Here is a 23,391-nt window from a genome sequence, read left to right on the forward strand (position 1 = left end):
CTCCCCACCCCCACCCTCCTCTCACTTATCTCTCCACCCTTCAGGCTCTCTGCCTGTATTCCTGATGAAGGGCTTTTGCCTGAAATGTCGATTTTACTGCTCCTCGGATGCCTGACCTGCTGTGCTTTTCCAGCATCACTCTAATCTAGAATCTGGTTTCCAGCATCTGCAGTCATTGTTTTTACCTAACTTAAATGACTCAGCCTTTCCAACAAAACAAACTGGGAAAAGTGTTTGTAAACAATTGTTTACATAAATTATACTGTAAGGACGCTCAGAGTGTTGATGGTACACTCTCTACAGTGTAAAGTTAGATGTCAAACGTTTCAGAGAACACCTCTGGGACACCCAGACCAACCAACCCAACCACCCTGTGGCTCAACACTTCAACTCCCCCTTCCACTCCACCAAGGACATGCAGGTCCTTGGACTCCTCCATCGCCAGACCATAGCAACATGACGACTGAAGGAAGAACGCCTCATCTTCTGCCTAGGAACCCTCCAACCACAAGGGATGAACTCAGATTTCTCCAGTTTCCTCATTTCCCCTCCCCCCACCTTGTCTCAATCCCAACCCTCGAACTCAGCACCACCTTCCTAACTTGCAATCTTCTTCGTGACCTCTCCACCCCATCCCCACTCCGGCCTATCACCCTCACCTTATCACCTTCACCTTAACCTCCTTCCACCTATCGCATTTCCAACGCTCCTCCCCCAAGTCCCTCCTCCCTACATTTTATCTTAGCCTGCTTGGCACACTTTCCTCATTCCTGAAGAAGGGCTCATGCCCGAAACGTTGATTCTCCTGCTCCCTGGATGCTGCCTGACCTGCTGTGCTTTTCCAGCAACACATTTTCAGCTCTAATCTCCAGCATCTGCAGTCCTCACTTTCTCCTGTCAAATATACCTGCCTGTCTAATACTCTGCATTGTGTGAAATTCAGACACAGACCTCAGGAAATTTAACATTAATTTTAATTTGGGTGACACCTCTGGAGGAACATGTTTGTGGAAAGAGTTCTAATAATGTGTCTCAGCTCAACGCTTGGCATTTCCCATCGCAGAAGCATGAAGAAAATTTAGCAAATCTAATCCAATATCACTGAACTGACCTCCATGGTCTCAGTTTGGTGAGGATTAAATTGCTTCTCCAAACTCCACTGGCAAGGCGTTAAGGACCATACTTCAATTTTAAAGAATGCAAACTTTGTCTTTGTGATTGTGTCATTATTATGTTATTCCAATACTTGTAACCCCATTCTCTCACTCTAATATGTTGAGGGATGGTGGGCATGCCATTTTTGTTTTAAAGACTGCATTTAATTATTTGATTATTTATGTGTTTAACGTATTAACGAGTTTTTAACGAGGGTCTGTTTAACACTCCATTCACGTCTGACAGAGGAAATAATTCACGCCCACGCACACACTGTGAAAAAAATGCAAATATTTGCACAGGGTCAGTGGTTGGTCGAAGTTTACAAGTCTCTCCGCCAAGATAAAGGAAAATAAAAGACTTTTATTAATATTTTACAGTCTGGACCATAATCAACTTGACAATCTTCTCGACCAAAGTCGGTTCTGTTCCTTACTGTTGAACATTTCCGAATTTGTCACGACTACCCAGTTTGGGGGGGATTCGGGGGTGGAGGCTGGAATTTGAACCGTGATGTGCAATAAATGACATTGCAATAGCGGAAGTAAACGGGTGAGGAGGGAACAGGCAGAGGAAGCTGATCCTGTCGCACTGCCCCCCCCCCCCCGTAAGGAGGCTCCAGTTGCTCGGCTGGAAAAGCAGACCCACGGCTCACATCGGCCTTCACTCACTCCGTCACTGCCAAGGTATTGTTGTAGGCGCTAACCAAATGTACATTGTTGTGAGCGGGTGTGTACCCAAACACAAAGCGTTATTCAGGACCTGATTCTCAAAATTACTCACTCTTCCCACCGCATTTATTAGTGTTTGTAACATCGACAGTTGTTTAAGATGTTTTACTGCATGCCCCCAGTTACAGAGTCATAGAGATGTACAGCACGGAAACAGACCCTTCGGTCCAACCCGTCCATGCCGACCAGATATCCCAACCCAATCTGGTCCCACCTGCCAGCACCCGACCCATATCCCTCCAAACCCTTCCTATCCATATACCCATCTAGATGCATTTTAAATGCTGTAATTGTACCAGCCTCCACCATCTCCTCTGGCAGCTCATTCCATACCCGGGCCATCCTCTGTGTGAAAAAGTTGCCTTAGGTCCCTTTTATATCTTTCCCCTCTCACCCTAAACCTATGCCGTCTAGTTCAGGACACCCCTCCACCCCAGGGAAAAGACTTTGTCTATTTATCCTATCCAGTCCTTACAATAATGGGAGGGTTTGTATCCTCACGAATAAATGTGGTCTTATTAATGAACAAGATGCATTTTTCACCCATGGGACTGGGTGTTGCTAGCTGACCAGCATTTCTTGTGGTCTGTCTCCATCATATCTGTTCTCATAAGGGGGCCTCTGAAATGTCCACCTTCTTCCTCAACCAAAGATTTCCCACTGTAGTCGTTATAATGAGGTTAGCCCTCTGCTGTGTCTAACCTATTCCCCCCCCTCAGCTCTCACCTTGTCTCTTCCCTCCCACAACAGTGATAGTGTTAGAAACGAAAATCGCTTCTCAATAATCGCTCTAGACAAATTCAGGAAAACAAAGTTTTATTAACAAGTCTGCAGAATTGGGCACCCTTGAAAAAAGGCGCGCTGAGGCTTACAAAGTCTCCCATTATATACAGTACAAGTCCCTCCCCTCCTTGGCTCTAACAAGCCATGAGGTTCACATTCTTAAAAACATCATTATTCTTCGATTTGCACCCTTATCACAAAGTCTGCAACAAATGTCTCCAGACCCTCCCCTCCCTGGCTCTAACGAGCCATGAGGTTCACATTCTTAAACCGTCATTATTCTCCAATTTGCACCGTTATCACAAAGTCTTATCAGTCAAGGACTCATCCTTCCCTGCTTGTGTTAATGGTTTCATCAATCAAGGGCCTGTTTGTTTTTTACTCTGCTCACAAATTGTCAGCATTCTGCACAATTTAAACTATTCTACTTTTGAGTATATAAAATGGTTGTTAGAAAAGAAACAAAAGTTTTGTCTTTTATTATAGATCAGTCTGTGGTCCAGGCACATCTTAAAGTTTAAACCGAAATTACCTCTCACAGATAGTATACCCTCCGACCTCACTTACCATCCCACCAGCATCCGTATCCAAAGGATTGTTAATTTCCATTTCCACCACCTCCTGCAGGTGCCACCATCAGACACATTTCCCTCCTCTCCCTTGTCACCCTTCTACAGCGTCTGTTCTGTCTGGGATGCCCTGGTCCACTCCACTTCCTACAGCACCTTCCCATGTAATCACAGAAGGTGCCCATTTACCTCCCCCATTCTCGCTATCCAACGTCCCAGAGACACCTTCCAGGTGAAGCATTGCTTTACCTGGACTTAACCCTACCTCATCTACTATATTTGCTGCTCATGATCTGGTCTCCTCTATACTGGGTCAAGGAAGCACAGACTGGGTGACCGCTTTGCAGAACACCTATGTTCTGTTTGGCTTCCAGTTGCCTGCCATTTTAACACACCACTGTGTTCCCTGGCCAACAGCTCTGTCTCGGGCTTGCTATACAGTGCTCCATCCAGCAAAGCTCAACACAAGCTGGCAGTACATCATTCTGCTTGGGAACTCTGCAACTTCCTGGAATGAATATCGAGATTATTGAGAAGAATCTTGTGGTCTGAGCATGTCCTTAACCTAACCCCCTCAGACTGGGCCCTGTTATCACAAACAACCCATTGTTAGCCACTGATTGTCCCCATTACCAGCTATTTATTCCTTTGTCTGCTCAACTCTCTTTCTCTCTCTCTGGGCTCAAACTCTACCTACCATTCATTCCCTCCGTTTACTGTGTCCCCTCTCTAGCATATACAGAGAAACCTTGATTATCTGGAATTCAATTAACCAAATTTTGGATGATCCGAACTAGATTGCAAGGTCCCGATACATGGCTAACTATGTTATCTGGAATCAATTGTCCGGCATTGGATTAACCAAATGAAATAATCCCCATCTGTATCCTTTGGATAATCGAGGTACCTCTGTACATCAACGTTTTCCTAGCTACAATTAGTTCTGGAGAAGGGTCACTGGACCCAAAATGTTAACTCTGCTATCTCTCCACAGATGCTGCCAAACAATTTCTGTTTTTCCGTCTTTATTTAACTCTTTAGATACCGAGATTCATTACAAAACAGACATTCATTTGAACATTTACTTCTTATGTCATCTAACTTAATTTTAACATTACCTCACTTCATTTAAACACTTTATCTTGAACTTAATTCACAGTCAACTGTAACTCTAACTTTAATTCCATAAGTTTGACTTGAAACATATACTACACTGATTTGAGTGAAGTGGGTGACTTTGTTCTTGGTGTCGAGATTGTGATGCTGGCCTCATTCCTGATGAAGGGCTTTTGCCCGTAACGTCGACTCTCCTGCTCCTTGGATGCTGCCTGACCTGCTGTGCTTTTCCAGCACCACACCTTTTGACTCTAAATGTCCAGCATCTGGAGTCCTCACTTTCTCCTTAATTGGTTTGTTGTCATAATAAAAGAAGTAGCAAATGGACAGTGCTTGCAATTCTAAAAAAATTACAGTTTCCCATTCTCTCATCAGTGCTCCATGCTGCCAGAATATTAATCCCAGATTGTAAGGCCAATAAGTTTTCAAGTTAGACATTAATAGATTTATAGTTGCACATGACACCAAAGTTTATTGGTTACAGAGTGGGGATATAGAGTTAAGATCAATGATCAGCCCTGACCTAGGTTCACACAGCAGGGCCACTTGGCTGAATGGTACACTCTTGCTGTATAACTCTATGTTTTAAAGTCAATCTTACTTATTTTTTGTGCCACAGACTTTAAGATGTCGAAGAAGCTGTTGCTGTTAGATGTTGACTGTGGGGTTGATGATGCCCAAGCGATCATGATGGCTCTTGCAGCTCCTAATGTGCACGTCCTGGGTATAACGTGTACTCATGGAAATACAAACATTGAAAACGTGTGCAAAAATGTACTTCGAGTGCTAAAGGTTTGCCAGAGAACAGAGGTATGTGATGGCCATTTTGGGTGAGGGCACAGTATACTTTGAAAGATAACCTTTTATCATTACTAGAACTTTCTTTTCATAAGTTGTTTGTAGAAATGAATTTGCCTGTCTTTTTAAAATGCAGATTGATGACAAAATGGCTGTTGTGAAACGTCTCAATAAGAATATGCCATTTAGTCCCTTTGGCCTGATTGACCATGCAGTGAGATCATTGCTAATCTATGACCTTTGGTCCATATTCACAGGCACTTAGAAAATAGGAGAGGAATATGCCTTTTGACTCATTGAGGCTGCTGTGTCATTCAATATGGTCGTGGCTGATTTTTAAAATTTCACTTATGGGACATGGGGTTTCCGGGCTGGACCAGCATTTAATACCTCTTCCTAGTAGCCCTTGAGAAGATGGTGATGTGCAATTCTATGTGCTGTATATAGACTCACAATACTACCAGTGAGGGAACCTAACTCAGTACCTTGTTCCTGCTTTTGCCCCAAACCCTTTGAAACCTTTATGCGAAGAACAAATCTAACTCCTTCTTGGTCTTAACTGCATTCTGTGGAAGAGAATTCCACGGGCTTACCACTCTCTGGGTGAAGAAATTTCTCCTCATCTTAGTTCTAAATGGCCACCTATGTATCCTTAGACTGTGAAGCATCGCTCTGCATTGCCTGGTCCTGGAGAACAAGGCAAAAGTGAGGACTGCAGATGCTGGAAACCAGAGTTTAGATCAGTGGTGCTGGAAAAGCTCAGCAGGTCAGGCAGCATCCGAGGAGCAGGAAAATTGACGTTTCGGGCAAAAGCCCTTCATCAGGTCCTGGAGAACATCCCTCCTGCATTTACCATGTCTAGTCCTGTCAGAATTTTTTTGTTCAACTCTGGTGAATATAACCCTAAGCAATCCAATTGGTTTTCACATGTCAGTCCTGCCACTTTAGGTATTGTTGCACACTTTCCATAGCTAGACCATCCTCCCTCAGGTAAGGAGACCAAAACTGCACACAGTACTCCAGATGTGGTCTCAGCAAGGTCCTGTACAATTGCAGCAAGACTTCACTGCTCCAGTGCTCGAATCTTTCTGCAATGGAGGCCAGCATACCATTTACCTTCATCACTGTCTTCTGCACCTGCATGGTTACTTTAAGTGATTGGTGTATGAGGACACCCAGTATACTACATCTGCCATGCATTTGGCCACTCACTGAAGTTATAATAATCACACCTGAGCATGTCTGAATCCTCCTCACAGCTAACCCAACCTCTTAGCTTTCTTCACCTGTAAACCAGGGGATATTACATTTAGCTCCTTCATTTAAATGATTGCTGGGGTCGATGCAATGCGATATCCAACTAATCACTGTATGGCGCTCAGAAAATGACACATTTATTCCTGATCTTTGTTTCCATCTGCTGACCAGTTCGCTATCCATGTCAGTACACAACCATCAATTCCATGTGCTTTAATTTTACATGCTAATCACTTACATTGGTCTTGATCGAGAGTGTTCTGAAAGTGCAAGTAAACCACATTCATTGGCTTCCTGTATCAAATCTAATAGTTCCATCCTCAAAAAATTGCAATACATTTGTTAAGCGTGATTTCCCTGTCGTAAATCAATGCTGATTCTGTCTAAACCTGGCACTGTTTGCCAAGTGCTCTGATATCAAGTCTTCTCTAACATTAGAATATTTCTCAAAATCAATACCAGACTAACTGATCTTTAATTTCATTTTGTCTATCTACCTCCCTTTTTAAACAGTGTGGTTAAATTTAGCAATTCTCCAACTCTTAGGAACTCTTCCAGAGTCTGTAGAATCTTGAAAGGTGACCATTAATACATCCAATATTTCTAGTGCCACTTGTTTATGTAATCTGGGATCAGGCTTTAGGGATTTATTAGGTTTTAATCCTATTAATTTCCCTGACACCATTTCCCTATTAATACAGATTTCCTTTAATTCCTCCTCTCACTAGAACATTTAGTGAATCAGTTGGTCCTCCTTTATGAAAAGACAATTGAAGTACAAATTTATTTAGTCTGGCATCACTTCATTCCCCAGTATAATTTTCTCTGTTTCTGATTGTTTCCCATTAATAATATTTGGGTCTTTAAAAAAATCAATCAATAAATCAATCTATTCTATCAACAGAATTAATGTTTATAATTGATGTAGCCTCAATTACCAATTGTAGAAGAGTGTTCCAAATTTCTACCGTACTTTGTGTGTAGAAATGTTTCATGATTTTATTCCTGAAAGCTCTGACTCTAAATTTTGGACTATATTCCTACTGTTAGGTTCCCGAGCCCATGTCAGTAGCATTGATCGGTCTACCTTTTGAAAACTGAAATCACCCCCATCTTTTAAATTTCAGTGAATCCGCCCTGAACATTAAAGGAACAGTACCAAAGCTACTCAAAGCGGTTTTGCCTGTGGAGGACCAACTCTCCATGCCATGGAAAATTCCAGTGTCCTTCAACAATCATTCAATCTGTCCAAGCTTTCCTGGGTACGATTACCAACAGCAAGGCAGACTGTGTAATTGCTCCCCATTCCTGTAACCTGTCCTATTTCCTCTTTTAATGGAAATTGAATTCTCAAAGCCATCCTGCTTGGTTAGTAACACAAAGCAATTCTCTTGCTTTACAGCAGTACCTTCTCTGTTCCTCTGTCTCAGCTGCAGCTGTCCTTTTTTAGTGAGATACTGTTTGAATGTGATTAAACTATCACTTGACATAGAGTCATAGAGATGTACAGCACGGAAACAGACCCTTCAGTCCAAACCGTCCATGCCGACCAGATATTCCAACCCGATCTAGTCCCACCTCTTAAATGTTGCAATTATACCAGCTTCCATCACTTTCCCTAGCAGCTCATTCCATACAAGTACCACCCCCTGTGTGAAAAAGTTGCCCCTTAGGTCTCTTTTAGAATTCGGTGTACTTTGTTAACAAATATTATGAATATTTGAGACCCAATATAAAGCCTAAGTCTCGTAAGAATCTTGAATGTTTCAATAAAATCGCTTCTCATTCTTCTACATTCAATTGAGCACAGACTGAACCGACTCAGCCTGTCATTATAAGATAGTCGCTCTATACAGGAAGCGGCCTAGTGAACATTGTCTGGTCTGTCACCAATGCCAACATGTCTTTGCTCAGATAAGGGAACCACAACAGTTCACTGAATTCACCATTCCCCCAGACCTCCCCCGTACCGAGGCCGAACGATCAGTTCTCAGCAAAGGCCTTACCTTCATCCCCCTCCGTCCGCGCACCAACAAATTCAATACACGTCATGACGTTGAACACTTCTTCTGCCGCCTCGAGCTTACTTTTTCAATCAGGACACCCGCCCACCTTCCGAGGACCCCTTCACCTGCCTCCAATACACTCCATCCATCTGGACACCCCGTGCTGGCCTATTATCCGCCCTTAATCTCTTCATTTCCAACTGCCACCGAGACATTGACTGCCTCAACCTGTCTACCCCCCTCCCCCACTCCAACCTCTCACCCTCACAGCGCGCAGCCCTTCACTCCCTCTGCTCCAATCCTGACCTCACCATAAAGCCAGCAGATCAAGGGGGCGCAGTGGTAGTCTGGTGCACTGACCTCTACACCGCTGAAGCCAGACGCCAAATTGAAGACACCTCCTCCTACCGCCCCTCGACCATGACCCCACCCCCCCATCACCAAACTGTCATCTCCCAACCATACAGAACCTCATCACCTCAGGAGATCTCCCACCCACAGCTTCCAGCCTCGTAGTTCAGGAACCCCACACCACCCGATTCTACCTCCTTCCCAAGATCCACAAGCCTGACCATCCCTGCCGACCCATTGTCTCAGCGTGCTCCTGCAGCACTGACCTCATCTCCATCTACCTCGATACTGTCCTATCACCCCTAGTCCAGGAACTCCCCACATACATTCGAGACACCACCCATGCCCTCCACCTCCTCCAAGATTTCCATTTCCCCGGTCCCCAACACCTCAATTTCACCATGGACATCCAATCCTTATACACCTCCATCCACCATGACCAGGGCCTCCAAGCCGTCTGTTTCTTCCTCTCCCGATGTCCCCACCAGTACCCTTCCACTGACACTCTCATTCGTTTGGCTGAACTGGTCCTCACCCTTAACAATTGTTCTTTCAAATCCTCCCACTTGCTCCAGATGAAAGGGGTAGCCATGGGCACCCGTATGGGCCCCAGCTATGCCTGTCTCTTTGTTGGCTACGTAGAGCAGTTGATCTTCCGTAGTTACACCAGCATCACTCCCACCTCTTCCTCCGCTACATTGATGACTGCATCAGCACCACCTCGTGCTCCCATGAGGAGGTTGAGCAGTTCATCAACTTCACCAACACATTCCCCCTGACCTTATATTTACCTGGACCATCTCTGACACCTCCCTACCCTTCCTGGACCTCTCCATCTCCATCAATGACGACTGATTCAACACTGACATTTTTTACAAACCCACCGACTCCCACAGCTACCTGGACTACACCTCTTCCCACCCTACCTCCTGCAAAAATGCCATCCCGTATTCCCGATTCCTCTGCCTCCACTGTATCTGCTCCCAAGAGGACTAGTTCCACCACAGAACACACCATATGGCCTCCTTCTTTAAAGACTGTAATTTCCCTTCCCACATGGTTGAAGATGCCCTCAAACACATCTCATCCACGTCCCACACCTCCGCCCTCAAACCCCACCTGTCCAACTGCAACAAGAACAGAACCCCCTGGTCCACACCTTCCACCCTAACATCCTCCGCAAAAACTGCATCATCTGCTGACATTTCTGCCACCTCCAAACAGACCCCACCACCAGGGATATATTTCCATCCCCATCCCTATTCGCTTTCCACAAAGTCCACACCCCCCAACAACCCACCCTCCTGTCCTGGCACCTTCCCCTGCCACCGCAGGAATTGCAAAACCTGTGCCCTCACCTCCATCCAAGGCCCTTAAGGAGCCTTCCACATCCATCAGAGTTTCACCTGCACATCCACAAATGTCATTTATTGTATCCGTTGCTCCCGATGAGGTCTCCTCTACATTGAGGAGATTGGATGCCTTCTCGTAGAGCGCTTTAGGGAACATCTCTGGGACACCTGCACCAATCAACCCCATTGCCCTGTGGCTGAACATTTCAACTCCACCTCCCATTCTGCTGAGGACGTGCAAGTCCTGGGCTTCATTCACCGCCGCTCCCTCACCACCAGATGCCTGGAGGAGGAATGCCTCATCTTCCGCTTCGGAACACTTCAACCCCAGGGCATCAATATGGACTTCATCAGTTTCCTCACTTCCCCTCCCCCCACCTTACCCCAATTCCAACCTGCCAGCTCAGCACCATCCTCATGACCTGTCCTACCTGCCAATCTTCCTTCCCACCTATCCACTCCACCCTCCTCTCCAATCTATCACCTTCATCCCCACCTCCATCCACCTATTGCACTCTTAGCTACCTTGTCTCCAACCCCTCACCCCTCCCATTTACCTCTCCACCCGGGAAGCTCCCAGCCTCATTCCTGATGAAGAGCTTTTGCCTGAAATGCCAATTTTCCTGCTCCTCGGATGCTGCCTGACCTGTTGTGCTTTTCCAGCACCACTCTAATTTTTAACTCCAGCTATGGCCTGTCTAGTGCCTTGTATTGCTTTAGCAAAACATCTCTACTTTCTTTTTGTTCCCTTTGAAATAAAGGCCAACATTCCGCTTGTCTTTCCTATTACTCTCTGAACTTGGATGTTAGTCTTTTGTGATTCATGGATGAAGATTCCTAAATCCCTATGTCCTGTAGCTTTTTACCCATTCTGGAAAAGTAAAAGCGATCTCTGCACAGTGCTGCTGTACAATGCTTGTGGAGACAAAGTCTGTTCTTCGCATTGAGAAGAATGTTGTACATCACAAGCACTGTGCTTAACTGAGATAGACTTTGAACAGAAGGAGCAGCTCAAGACTCGGCATCCTGGAGACTCTGTGGTCCATTAGCAGCAACAACAGCAGAATTTACTCAAACACAATCTATAGCCTCATGGCATTCACAGAAAACTTGCCCCAAAATTCCTGAGCCGAGGAAGGCAGAACCAAAGTGGATTGTATATGGTGGTGGAATTGGGTGGTGGTGGTGGTTGTGAGGGGGGTGTCTAAACTTGAAAGTGCCTACTTCCTGATAGTCACATTTTTGATAGAAGAGATAAATGCAGAAACAGTGAACTGATGTTTGTGATTAAAAATCTCAACTGGTCAAAATCTCCCAGAGCCAACGTATAGAATGCCTGCCTCATGCAGAAATCGGTGTCTGTTACAAACTTACGATTGCCGGCAAATCACAGTGTAATTGCTTTCCAAGAAGCAGCAGAAAGAGTATTTTTTAATGCTTTCCTTCCTTCAAAGTAAAAAGCGTCAATCCCCCTGCATGTGTAGAACTCAGGCAGTGTGAAAGTTTATACAGTCTCCCACCTCTTGACTTCTCTCCCACCTCCTGTCTGGAGGTGTTTCAGATAAAGAAGAACCAGTTTGTGGCCAGTAGTCCTGCCTTATGACATGTCTAGTAAAACAGCTCTGATGTTCAGAACCATATATTTATCTGGTACCATTACATATGGGAACCATTGCATTACATTCCCATGAATGTTGTTAAAGATGGTATTTATGGGGGATCCAAGATGGCGGCGACCCAGTAAGACTGAGTCTATAGTGCTCCTCCCAAGATTTGGGCACAGTGGGTCACCTACCCCCTACCAAGCTCACCAAATCATTTATAAATCATTTATAATAGTTTAGTAACTCAATTAGTTGTGTAATATTACATTTAAACAACTTAATCCTAAGTTAAAATGACTAAAGGGAAGGGAGCCCGCAGCTCTCAGCAAGCAGGAACCCCTCCCCCACACTCTCCAGCTGCAGCAGAGGCGTCCACAGCCGCCCCGGGGGACTTACCTACAGTAGCAAGTCTTGCAGAAATGCTTTCTAAGCTTGACTCGAAGATCGATGCTTTTATTGTCGAATCCAGAAACCGTTGGGAGTCGCTCTCGGCCGCGCTGCAGAAGCACGACCGTGAGATTGAAGAAATTCAACGCCGAGTCGGAGGGGCGGAGCTAAAGGCCGCGACCTCCAAGACAACCGCTCAATCGGCCGTGGATCAGGTCCGGACTCTCGAGCAGCGAGTCCGGACCTTGGAAAATCATATTGACGACCTCGATAATCGAGGTCGCCGAAAAAATATTCGTTTGCTGGGCCTTCCCGAACGGGAAGAGGAAGGCCAGCTTACAGCATTCCTGGAGCAGTGGCTGCCACAACTTTTAAATCTGCAAGCTGGATCAGGCCAGGTAAGGGTGGAATGGGCCTACCGGGTCGCAATACGCGGGCCCGGCTCGAACCAGCGCCCACGCCCGGTCCTGTTCCGGCTGCAGAGCTACAGGGAGAGGCAGATACTCCTAGAAGCCTCTAGAAATCTCGGAAAAGACCCCCAAGCTATGATCTACAAAAGATCCAAGATCATGCTATTTCAGGACTTTTCCCCGGCTCTGGTTCGAAAGAGGAAGGCATTTGACGAGGTGAAGAAGCATTTAAGGGACTTAAATGTTCAGTACTCCTTACGCTACCCAGCGATGTTACGCTTTAACCATGAAGGATCCGTATATAACTTTGGATCACCAGAAAAGGCTAAGGAATTCTTGGACTCTCTTAGATAAACTGTAGGACATAATGGATGTTGGTCTGCCTTCCCCCCCCCCCCCCCCCCCCCGCTTTGGTTTATATCCCCTCCCTTTTTTTTCTTACCTTACTGCTTAATATTATCATAGGGGGTGGGGAGAGGGATTTGATTTTCTCCTCCCCCCCCCCCCCCTTGGAGTTGTTTTCTGTTATTATTTTATGTATATATGAGGAATGTATGTATATGTGTGTATATGTGTATGTATGTATGTGTATGTATATATATATATATATATATATATATAAGCTGGGGGATTTGGTTAATGTTGGTGGGGGGAGGTGGTTACCTTATTCGATTTTACCTCGGTCTTTAGGAGCGGGGTTGATTTCCCTTCGTTATTTTGTATTATCATATTTAATTATTATTTGTTGAAGTGGTAATTTTATAGTTATATGTTTATATATGGTATTAACATTACCAAATATACCCAGGTGTTGGTATGGGTGGGGGTGGGGTGCTCATTGTTAACTCTAGCTTTGTATTATATTTGAATTCTCCTCATTTTATTGAGGAGTGCCTGGGTCAAGGGTGGAGCATTGGTTGGGAGAGGATATGAGGGAGTTTTGGAGAGGAAGTGACGCCCCCTGGGAACAAGGGGGAAAGTCTCCACTTAGATACGTTTTATATTTTTTTTATTTAGAAATAGTTTTTTACTGTATTGTTGTGGGTGTATTAAAGAGGCTTTATTTTTGTAAATTTTACATGTTCCACGCTCGGGATGTTCTGGATAGGGTTCCCCCTTCCGAGGGGTCTCGGATTGGCCCAGAGGATTATGGTTGATCAGTCGGTTAAGTGGTGCACCTGGAATGTCAAGGGGAGTAATTCGCCACTTAAAAGGAAGAAAATATTATCAAATCTTAAGAAGGAAAGAGTTGATATAGCTCTCCTACAGGAGACACACCTGTCAGATAAAGAACACTTGAAATTACGACAGGGCGGATTTGATCAGGCCTTTTTTTCTTCTTTTAGCTCAAAAAGCAGGGGAGTTGTTATTCTTGTTCGGAAGAATTTCCCTTTCAAAATCCTAAAGCAGATAAAAGACGAATCTGGACGATATATTTTGATTAAAGCCCTCATAAATGGAGAGGAATATGGGATTTTAAATTTGTACTGCCCCCCGGCACACCCCTTTAAATTTATAACGGATGCCTTTTCAAAATTGATGGCTTTTGATGCCCGTCATATAATTATAGGGGGAGACATTAATTGTATTATGGATCCGGAAATAGACAGGATTCCCAAGAGTACTGTAGGAGTATCTCCCAGATCTAGACAATTGATGGATCTGAACAAAGAATTAGGATTAGTAGATGTATGGAGATGTCTTCATCCACAGGGTAGAGATTTTTCTTTCTACTCTAATCCACATAAATGTCATACCAGAATTGATATGTTTTTTGCCCCCTCGATTTTTTAAAATTCCATATCATCCTGTAAAATAGGTAATATAGCAATTTCTGACCACGCTGCTGTATATATGGAAACTAAGGCGAGGAACAGTGGGACATCCCCTCGGCATTGGCGTATGGACCCCTTCTTAATGAAAGATAGTAAATTTGTAAAGTACTTCTCTCAAGAATTTAAAACTTTTTTAGAAATTAATTCAGGTACAGCTAGCAACCCGTCAATGATGTGGGAGACCATCAAAGCTTACACGCGAGGCTTGATCATCTCCTACTCAGCGACCCAGAAGAAATTAAAGGGAGAACAACAGCGTCTGCTTGAAGCCCGCTTAAAAGCGGCTGAAATAGCATACACTGATAGACCTTCTATTATTAAATTGCAAAGGATTACAGGTCTTAGGACAGCTCTAAACACTACACTTACTCAAACGGCTAAGAGGGAAATATTATTTGCAAAGCAAAGGTTATATGAATATGGCGACAAACCGGGTAGATACTTAGCATTTCTTGCAAAGAAAAAAAAGGCCCCTCAGACTATTATGTCTATCAAGGAAAGTACGGGTATTTTGATCATAAAAAGATTAATGCGACCTTTAGAGAATTCTATTCTGAGTTATATAAATCACAGGATTGTGAAGATAGGACGAAGAGGATGCAGTCATTTTTTAAAAATTTGACTTTTCCAGACCTAACTCCGGAACAAGTATCGGTCCTAAATGCTCCTCTTACACCCCAAGAAATAGTTGATGCAATTAGGCACCTTCAAAATGGTAAGGCGCCGGGCCCAGATGGCTTTCAAGCTGAATTCTATAAAGAATTTACAGAAATACTGGTTGGTCCACTTATGGACATGTATAACTATGCATATAGTCAGGGCTGTCTCCCGCCTTCGCTGCAAGAGGCAAATATCTCTCTTATCCTTAAAAAAGGAAAGGACCCAGAAGATTGTACATCATACAGACCAATATCCTTGCTAAATGTAGATTTTAAAATCCTCTCTAAAACGTTAGCACTGAGACTAGAAAGGATACTGCCACATATTATAAAGGAAGATCAGACAGGGTTTATTAAGGGCCGTAGATCATCCAATAATGTTAGAAAGGCTCTGAATATGATTCAAGCTTGTCTTCAGGGAAAGATACCAGGAGTAGTGGTTTCATTAGACGCGGAAAAGGCATTTGATAGGGTCGAATGGTCATATTTGTTTTACACATTGGAGAGGTTTGGTGTTGGACAGGTGTTTACCAAATGGATCTCAACATTGTATAGTGATCCCAAAGCAGTTGTGGTTACCAATGGATTAGGCTCGGATAGCTTCAGTGTGGGTAGGGGCTGCCGTCAGGGATGTCCCCTCTCGCCATTGTTATTCACGCTAATAATTGAACCACTAGCAGAAGCTATACGAGCTGATCCTAATATAGTGGCCCCAAGGATTGGTACAGGTAAACATAAAATTACCCTTTATGCAGATGATGTTCTTCTATTCCTCAGTAACCCTTTGATGTCCATACCTTGCTTAATCCAAGTTATTAATACATTTAGTGCATTCTCAGGCTATAAAATTAATTTTTCAAAATCGGAGGCAATGCCAATGGGTGGCCTTGCTGTGATACCCCGCTTAGCGGACGGTTCCCTTTTTCCCTTTCGCTGGTCCCTGGAGGGTTTCTTATATTTAGGCATTTTTATTACTCCAGTATTTGGTCAGTTGTATAAGGCTAATTTTGTGTATTTATTGGAAAGGATAAGGCAGGACCTCCAGCGATGGGGAGACCTGCCAATTTCCTGGTTGGGTAGAATAGCATTAATCAAAATGAATATCCTGCCCCGTCTCCTATATCCTATGAGAATGCTTCCGGTGATGCTGCCGAGGACGGCTTTATGTAAATTATACGGCTGGCTGAGTTCCTTTATCTGGAATTATAGGCGGCCCCTCATTAAGCTGAAGAAGCTACAGCTTCCACAGACAAGGGGTGGATTGGACTTCCCAGATTTTAGAAAATATCAATTAAGTTCCCTATTAAGTTACATAGCTGATTGGGTCTTGTCTGATCCACAATCAATCTGGTTGGACATCGAGGCTTCTCAAGTAAAATACCCACTTATTAACCTTTTATTCTCAGACAAGAGGAAAATCATTACAGATCACTGTAAAAACCCTATAATACTAAATACAATCAAGGCTTGGAATATAATGCGGCAAAATGAGGGTAATTCACATAAAACATCCCCCTATGCACCGATAGTGGGAGCATGGGGATTCCAACCGGGGTTAACAGATGCCACTTTTAAACTCTGGAGATCCAGGGGTATCTCATGTCTCGGGGATTTATTTAAAGATGGGGTCCTGATGTCTTTCGGACAGCTGCGTCAGAAATTCGGATTACCCAATGGAGACCTCTTTCGATACTTCCAAATTCGAGATTATATACAGAAGAAGACTACGTTATTAGATAGTCTTTATAAATCAGATAGAGAATGTAGTGTCCTACGACCAGTGGGGGTATCTTCTGTCAGTAATATTTATCATTTACTACATGATGAAGTATCGGGAGATATGGATAATCTGCTTAAAACATGGGATCAGGATCTGGGACTAGAAATCTCCACAGAAACGTGGAATGATATCTGGGAAAATGCTAGAAGAATTACTATTTGTAACAGAACCCAGGCTATCCAGCTGAAGATACTTCATAGGGCCCATATAGCACCGGTTCGATTGGCAAAATTTAAGGCAGGAGCATCTCCAATGTGTCCTAAATGCAAAATAGAGGTGGGCACTCTTGTACATTGCTTATGGACCTGTTATAAGATCCGTAGATATTGGACTAAAGTAGCAAGTACCCTGACAGAAATTTTAGGAATGGAAATAAAAGTGGACCCCGTATCTCTCCTCTTGGGCTTTTCGAACTTTCCCTCCCTGGACACGTACAGGAAGAGACTATTTTCTATTCTTTCTTTCTGTGCAAGGAAAAATATTTTGGTGAACTGGGTGGTGGAGGGCCCCCCTGGACTTTCAAATTGGCACAGACTAATTATGGAATGTATTCCCCTTGACTTCCTTACAAATATGGTGCACCAAAAGACCGAATTATTTTATAAAATATGGCAGCCCTTTTTGAATTACATAAATACAGATATTTCGGCTATCCTAACAAGGGCTTTTATTTAATTGAGATTACAAACCTGGCTGGCCCGCGGCCCCTCGGGGGAGGAATCCCGCACGAATACGGGTTTTATTATATCTGATGCTAACACATCCCGAGCATGTAAGAGACTTAAATATACACCCTGGTTAGTTGTAGGTTAGATTAGTAGATAGTTGAGTTTTGTTTGTTTGTTTTTTTTTTCTTTTCGGTTTTTTTTTTGTTGTTTTGTTTTTTTTTGTCAAATTTTGGCTATTGTATATTTGAGCTAATTGTATATCAATGTTTATATCTGAGAGTTTTGTTTATTTTTGTAAACTTGTAAAAATGTTAAATTTCTAATAAAAATATCTATTAAAATAAAATAAAAAAAAAGATGGTATTTATCCTTATGATTGCAGATTCCTGTATATCGTGGTGCAGGTGCATCGATTCTGGAAGAGCAGCTAAATGGTGCCCAGTACCATGGAAAAGATGGTCTAGGTGATGTTCCAGATTGTAATGCTCCAGGGCTAGAACACCTACAAGCTGAATATGCAGTAAATGCCATCACAAGAATAATCACTGAACATCCTGGTCAGGTGAGATGTATATGTATCAGGAAATATAATTCTGGTAGTCAGTGCGACAGAGAACAGGAATCATTTCAGTCCTTGAAACCTGTTCCACTATTCAGTTAAATCATGACTGATAGATAACAACATATTAAAGCATCTTGATACTGTACTCCTTAACATTACCAAACAAACATCTGTGAATCTTGGTTTTAAAATTTTCAATTTACTTTGACTCAAAAGCTTGTAAGGTGATAAACTGCCAACATAACCAAGATTTTATGTGGAGCAGTGCTGTCTCACTTCACCACTGAGTAGCCTAGCTCTAGTTTAAAGATAATGCCTTTCTAGTTTTGAACTTACTTTTAAAATAGAGGAAAATGAAAATACATTTTCAATTGCACAAGTCCACTGTGACAGTCCACTTGTGTGGGTAAACCACCTCAAGCTACCTTTAATACAATTCTGCCTATTAAGAAATCTCACAGACAATCAAGACAAAATCATTTTAATAAGTGTAGCAACCAAAATAAGACCCCTCAAGTAAGCAAGTGAAACCTCACAACTCAGCTTGGCTATTATCTGATTAATGATGGTATTTAGTTATTAGTCCAATCAGCAGTGTCTGTCTCTGATGGTTTGATCCTGTGCAGTGTTGGTCTTTGAAGTTCTGATGTTGGATTCTTATACAGTTTTTCCATCTTCCATCTATGGTGTGACATTATTGATGACCTTCTGCATTCTTCCATCTAAAATACGCATTTCTCATCTGGAGACCTTGAGTCTGCAGCTTCCTTCCTTATCAGAAATAACTCCACTGTTCCTTGTTACATTTAGCTGTAACTATCTGCTTGAAAGCACAGCATGTCTTGCAGTTAACTCCATAAATTCTTCAGCATTCAATCATCTGTCCTTGTGGCACAAGGCAGATAGTTACCAAGTTGGTGTCCAAACAATTTTGTTTATGTAGCCTTGACTCCTCCCTTTCCCAGGTTTGGCTAATGGCTTTCAATTCCCTCAGTAACAGCCTGTCATTGCCTCTTAACAGCTTATTCCAGACAGAAATATTGCTGATCACCTTGTGTGTAACAATTTATCCTTACTGATTTTTTTCAATTCGTGAATAGTTATCAAACTTCTGAAGTTTATAATATCATACTACTGTGACGTCTCCATCCCTCAGTCACCTTGATAAGCATTTATTTGTTACCCGATAGGTCTCGCTTGTGGCTACTGGCCCCCTGACCAACATTGCTCTGGCATTTAAGATGGACCGCACCTTTCCATCGAAGTTAAAGCATCTGTACATCATGGGAGGAAACATGGAAAGTATGCTGAAGAGCTAACTGCATCATTCTGTTTATTGTGGATCACATCACACCTGACCCTGACTAAATTCTCACCTGATATTGAATGTATATGCTTACAATAATTCATGCTTGTGAATCATTTTGGGAAAGCAAATCTTAGCAGGACTTATATACTTAATGGTGAGGTCCTAGGGTTGTTGCTGAACAAAGAAACCTCGGAGTGCAGGTTCATAGCTCCTTGAAAGTGGAGTCGCAGGTAGGTAGGATAGTGAAGAAGGCGTTTGGTATGCTTTCCTTTATTGGTCAGAGTATTGAGTGCAGGAGTTGGGAGGTCATGTTGCGGCTGTACAGAACATTGGTTAGGCCACTCTTGGAATATTGCATGCAATTCTGGTCTCCTTCCTATCGGAAAGATGTTGTGAAACTTGAAAGGGTTCAGAAAAGCTTTACAAGGATAATGCCAGGGTTGGAGGATTTGAGCTATAGAGAGAGTCTGAACAGGCTGAGGCTGTTTTCCCTCGAGTGTTGGAGGCTGAGGGGTGACCTCATAGAGGTTTATAATATCATGAGGGGCATGGATTGGATAAATAGACAAATTCTATCCCCTGGGGTGGGGGAGTCCAGAACTAGAGGGGATAGGTTTAGGGTGAGAGGAGAAAGATACAACAAAGACCTATGGGGCAACTTTTTCAATTAGAGGGTGGTACATGTATGGAAAGGGATGCCAGAGGTAGTGGTGGAGGCTGGTACAATTGCAACATTTAAGAGGCATCTGGATGGGTATATGAATAGAAAAGGTTTGGAGGGATATGGATTGGATGCTGGTAGGTGGGACTAGATTGGGTTGGGATATCTGGTTGGCATGGACGGGTTGGACCGAAGGGTCTGTTTCCGTGCTGTTCATGTCTGTGACTCTATGTCCTATTTACAGTGCTTTGCTGATTGATGTAAGAAAATAACCAGAGCAAAACAGAGATCCAAGCTGATCATTTCCTGCAGCCCTTCATGTGTCCACTCATTCAATGAGTCATTGGGGAAACTCAGGAAATAACATTTTCTGGATCAGAGCATAGGACATTTATATTGTGTACACCTTGATTCTGTATTCCTGTTGTGTATAATTTTCCTAATGTTTTGACTATTGTGTAGTAATCCATTTTCATTTTTTCTCCCTCAACTTTGTCTCACCCACGCTCATTATCTTGTATCTCTACAATGTCTTTGAACCATGTTATCATGCTGAACTGACAGCAGATTCCTATGTTAGTAAACTACATCTGGAAGAATAGTATTACTGCAGATAGTAGTTTTACAACTTTGTCCTGCCTTAAATACCTTCTAGATTTTGTGGCATTAAGCATTCTTATAAGCATTCTGAGCAGTTTTATGATTTGATTCCTTTTGCCCTGCATCACCTTCTAAGACAGCATGTTCCAAATATTGCGGTAGCACCTGTTTGTATCGTTTACATGAAAGTGGTCTGATAGCATACTCAGGCAGAAGAAACTTAACACAAATCAACTATTTTATAGTCAATTTTTTCAATCAATACAACTGCAGATATGAACACAAAATACTGAGTATATTACACTGCTAGGAGAAAGTGAGGACTCCAGATGCTGGAGATCAGAGCTGAAAATGTGTTGCTGGAAAAGCGCAGCAGGTCAGGCAGCATCCAAGGAGCAGGAGATTCCTGGGCAACCAAGGACATTCCTGAAGAAGGGCTCATGCGCGAAACATCGATTCTCCTGCTCCTTGGATGCTGCCTGACCTGCAGCACTTTTCCAGCAACACATTTTCAGCTATATTACACTGCTACCCTATCAATGTGCTGCCATACCTTACGGGCTTAGCCTGATCAAGTTTAAAATCTTCAAAGTGAAGTTGATTTCAGGAGTAGAATTTTGGAACCAATGCTGCACCAAACTGTCTCAATGGAAACATTTTCAGAATTTCTGAAATGTGACGATGGTGTCATTGTGTATTTGATTTCTTAAAGTATGTGCATTTTATATTTGGCTGTTCACAATTCCAACAATGTTGACATTTATCGATCAATGCCAAGCATTTATTTTCCCCGTGCTGCTAAATGTGCCTGGATTAGGAAACTCTTCACGTGATGAATTAATTTCATTTCATGTTTTATCTTTGACAGGCAGGGGGAATGTGGCGATCTGTTCTGAGTTTAACTTTGCAGCAGATCCTGAAGCAGCTTATATTGTCTTGAATCACTTTGCTTGTCCCATGTATATTGCAACTTGGGAATATTGCCTTCGCCATGTGCTACCTTGGGTAAGCTGTTGAGAAACATTACCTTTAATATAAAATCACGATCATTGAATGCATATTGTTGCGGAAACTCTTATTTATATAAATATATTTAATATAGTTTATTGTAAATTCGGATTTTTGTCTTTGTTTGTAATGTGTGAATTTTCGGTGTGTTTGAAGTTCATAATTAACTGTGGCCAAGATGATTCTTTTCAAAACATATTCAAGGCCTAGCTTTCAAACTCATGGGGTTTTCTGCATCTTGGTAGGATTTATGACCTCACAAGAATATCAAGCTCCATTTAGAAGGAGAGTTTGATTTTCAAGTTTAAGGAAAACAGCCATAGCTTAGAGAAAGTATTTTTTAAACTTCACTTGGAATTTTGAATATTCCTCTGAAGTTCTTGGATGAAGATTGCTGTATAACCTAAAATTGTTGTATAAAACAATGCTCTTGAAATGGAAGGGTGGTACTAGATATTTTTAGAGTAAAGAATTAATTATAGATCAAAATTGTTGGGATAAAGTCCTGAAGAAGTTACTTAAAGTAAAGTATATTTAATTTCACATGTACAGTAACTCCAGGAGGAAGCTACTTGCAGTTCCAGTCTTTAAATTAAACCAAGCAAGAAATCAGAGGCAGAGACACTGGTGTCAGTCCTTTTGAGATTTTGAATATTATACAGAAGCTATTCCTTTTTCCTTTCATTTTATAAAGGTTGAGTTTTGGGAGTAATGGAATTATACTTTGTGTGTTTAAAGATCTTTGAGTTTGTGTTATATATTAACAGCCTGATTTATTCTATTTTATTTTAGTTTTCTTTTGTTAGTAAAATTATTTTTTATTGTTAAAGGAAAATCTGTAGCTTTGTGTATTTGTATTCCAGTGGGAGACCACTTGTTAGAATCAAAACAAATTGAAATGTTATCTATCAAGCCAAGTTTTAATCTGGGATCTGGCTTAACTAGTCATAACAATGCAGACATCTTTTGATTTGGAAAGTGGCTAAATTGCTGACAAACATGAGATGCATCCCAGGTGAAAGTAATGTGCTGTGCTGTAGAGACCAGTTTTCCCTGCTGGTTTTCATTAACCTAAAGAGAGGAAAAGCAAAGTCATGCTGCCACAAGGTACTTACACCAAATAACAGAAGTTGGCTGATGCTGGGATCTTAGGAGTGAATTGCCAGGCTTCAGTATAGTGTACAATAATTCAAACAAATGGTAAAATTTGCATCTGGAGGGAAATGCAGGTGTTTCAATGCACCATATGTTTATTGTTAATCTCAGAGAAACTTAGAACAAGTCAGTGTCTGGGATCCTCAGAGGTAAGCCATCCAGGGATCAGAATAGAACATTATAGGGCATATTTCTCCAAAGAACCATCAGGGAGAGATTCGTTTTAAAACACTAGATATTCTCTGTTAGATTTTTGGCCCTTGACTTCTGAAGTGTTTGATTGGATTTATCAATCCTGTGACGTTTCGCATCTGTAGGTTTATTAAATATTATAACATGAAGGTTTCAATGTGGTGTTTTTAATGATCCTTGATTTATTCAATACAAAATGCCTTGAGTAAGGAAAGACGTTCCTGTGCCTAACCAGAAAATGTTTCTTAATCCCACTGTCCTTTCATTTGCATGATTGGTCTGACACTCAGAAGCTGAGCAGATAACTTGTTCACATGGAATCACTTGAGTGCCATTGTCCTGTCAGCTCGCCTGCTTTCACCAATCTATCCAACTCCCTATGATCTCCTATAATCCTCTTAAAAACCTTTTGACCCATCCCAATATCTCCTTCTTTAGCTCAG

General features: G+C 42.5%; 1 protein-coding gene across 2 annotated transcripts in view; it reads left to right on the top strand.

Annotated features, from left to right (window-relative positions):
- Positions 1 to 1,739: 1,739 nt before the first annotated feature.
- LOC122551074 (uncharacterized) overlaps positions 1,740 to 23,391 on the top strand; it is a 38,930-nt gene continuing 17,278 nt past the window's right edge. For both annotated transcript variants that reach the window (XM_087988348.1, XM_087988349.1), the window contains exons 1-5: positions 1,740 to 1,841; positions 4,974 to 5,164; positions 17,844 to 18,023; positions 19,214 to 19,325; positions 21,462 to 21,598. In XM_087988348.1, coding sequence (XP_087844474.1) covers positions 4,982 to 5,164; positions 17,844 to 18,023; positions 19,214 to 19,325; positions 21,462 to 21,598 — 612 coding nt within the window. In that variant the 5' untranslated portion in view covers positions 1,740 to 1,841; positions 4,974 to 4,981. The remainder of the gene's footprint in view (positions 1,842 to 4,973; positions 5,165 to 17,843; positions 18,024 to 19,213; positions 19,326 to 21,461; positions 21,599 to 23,391) is intronic.

This window comes from Chiloscyllium plagiosum, unplaced genomic scaffold (assembly GCF_037043375.1).
Source record: "Chiloscyllium plagiosum isolate Xiang-an unplaced genomic scaffold, Cpla_swu_hap1 HiC_scaffold_6, whole genome shotgun sequence".
NCBI lineage: Eukaryota > Metazoa > Chordata > Chondrichthyes > Orectolobiformes > Hemiscylliidae > Chiloscyllium > Chiloscyllium plagiosum.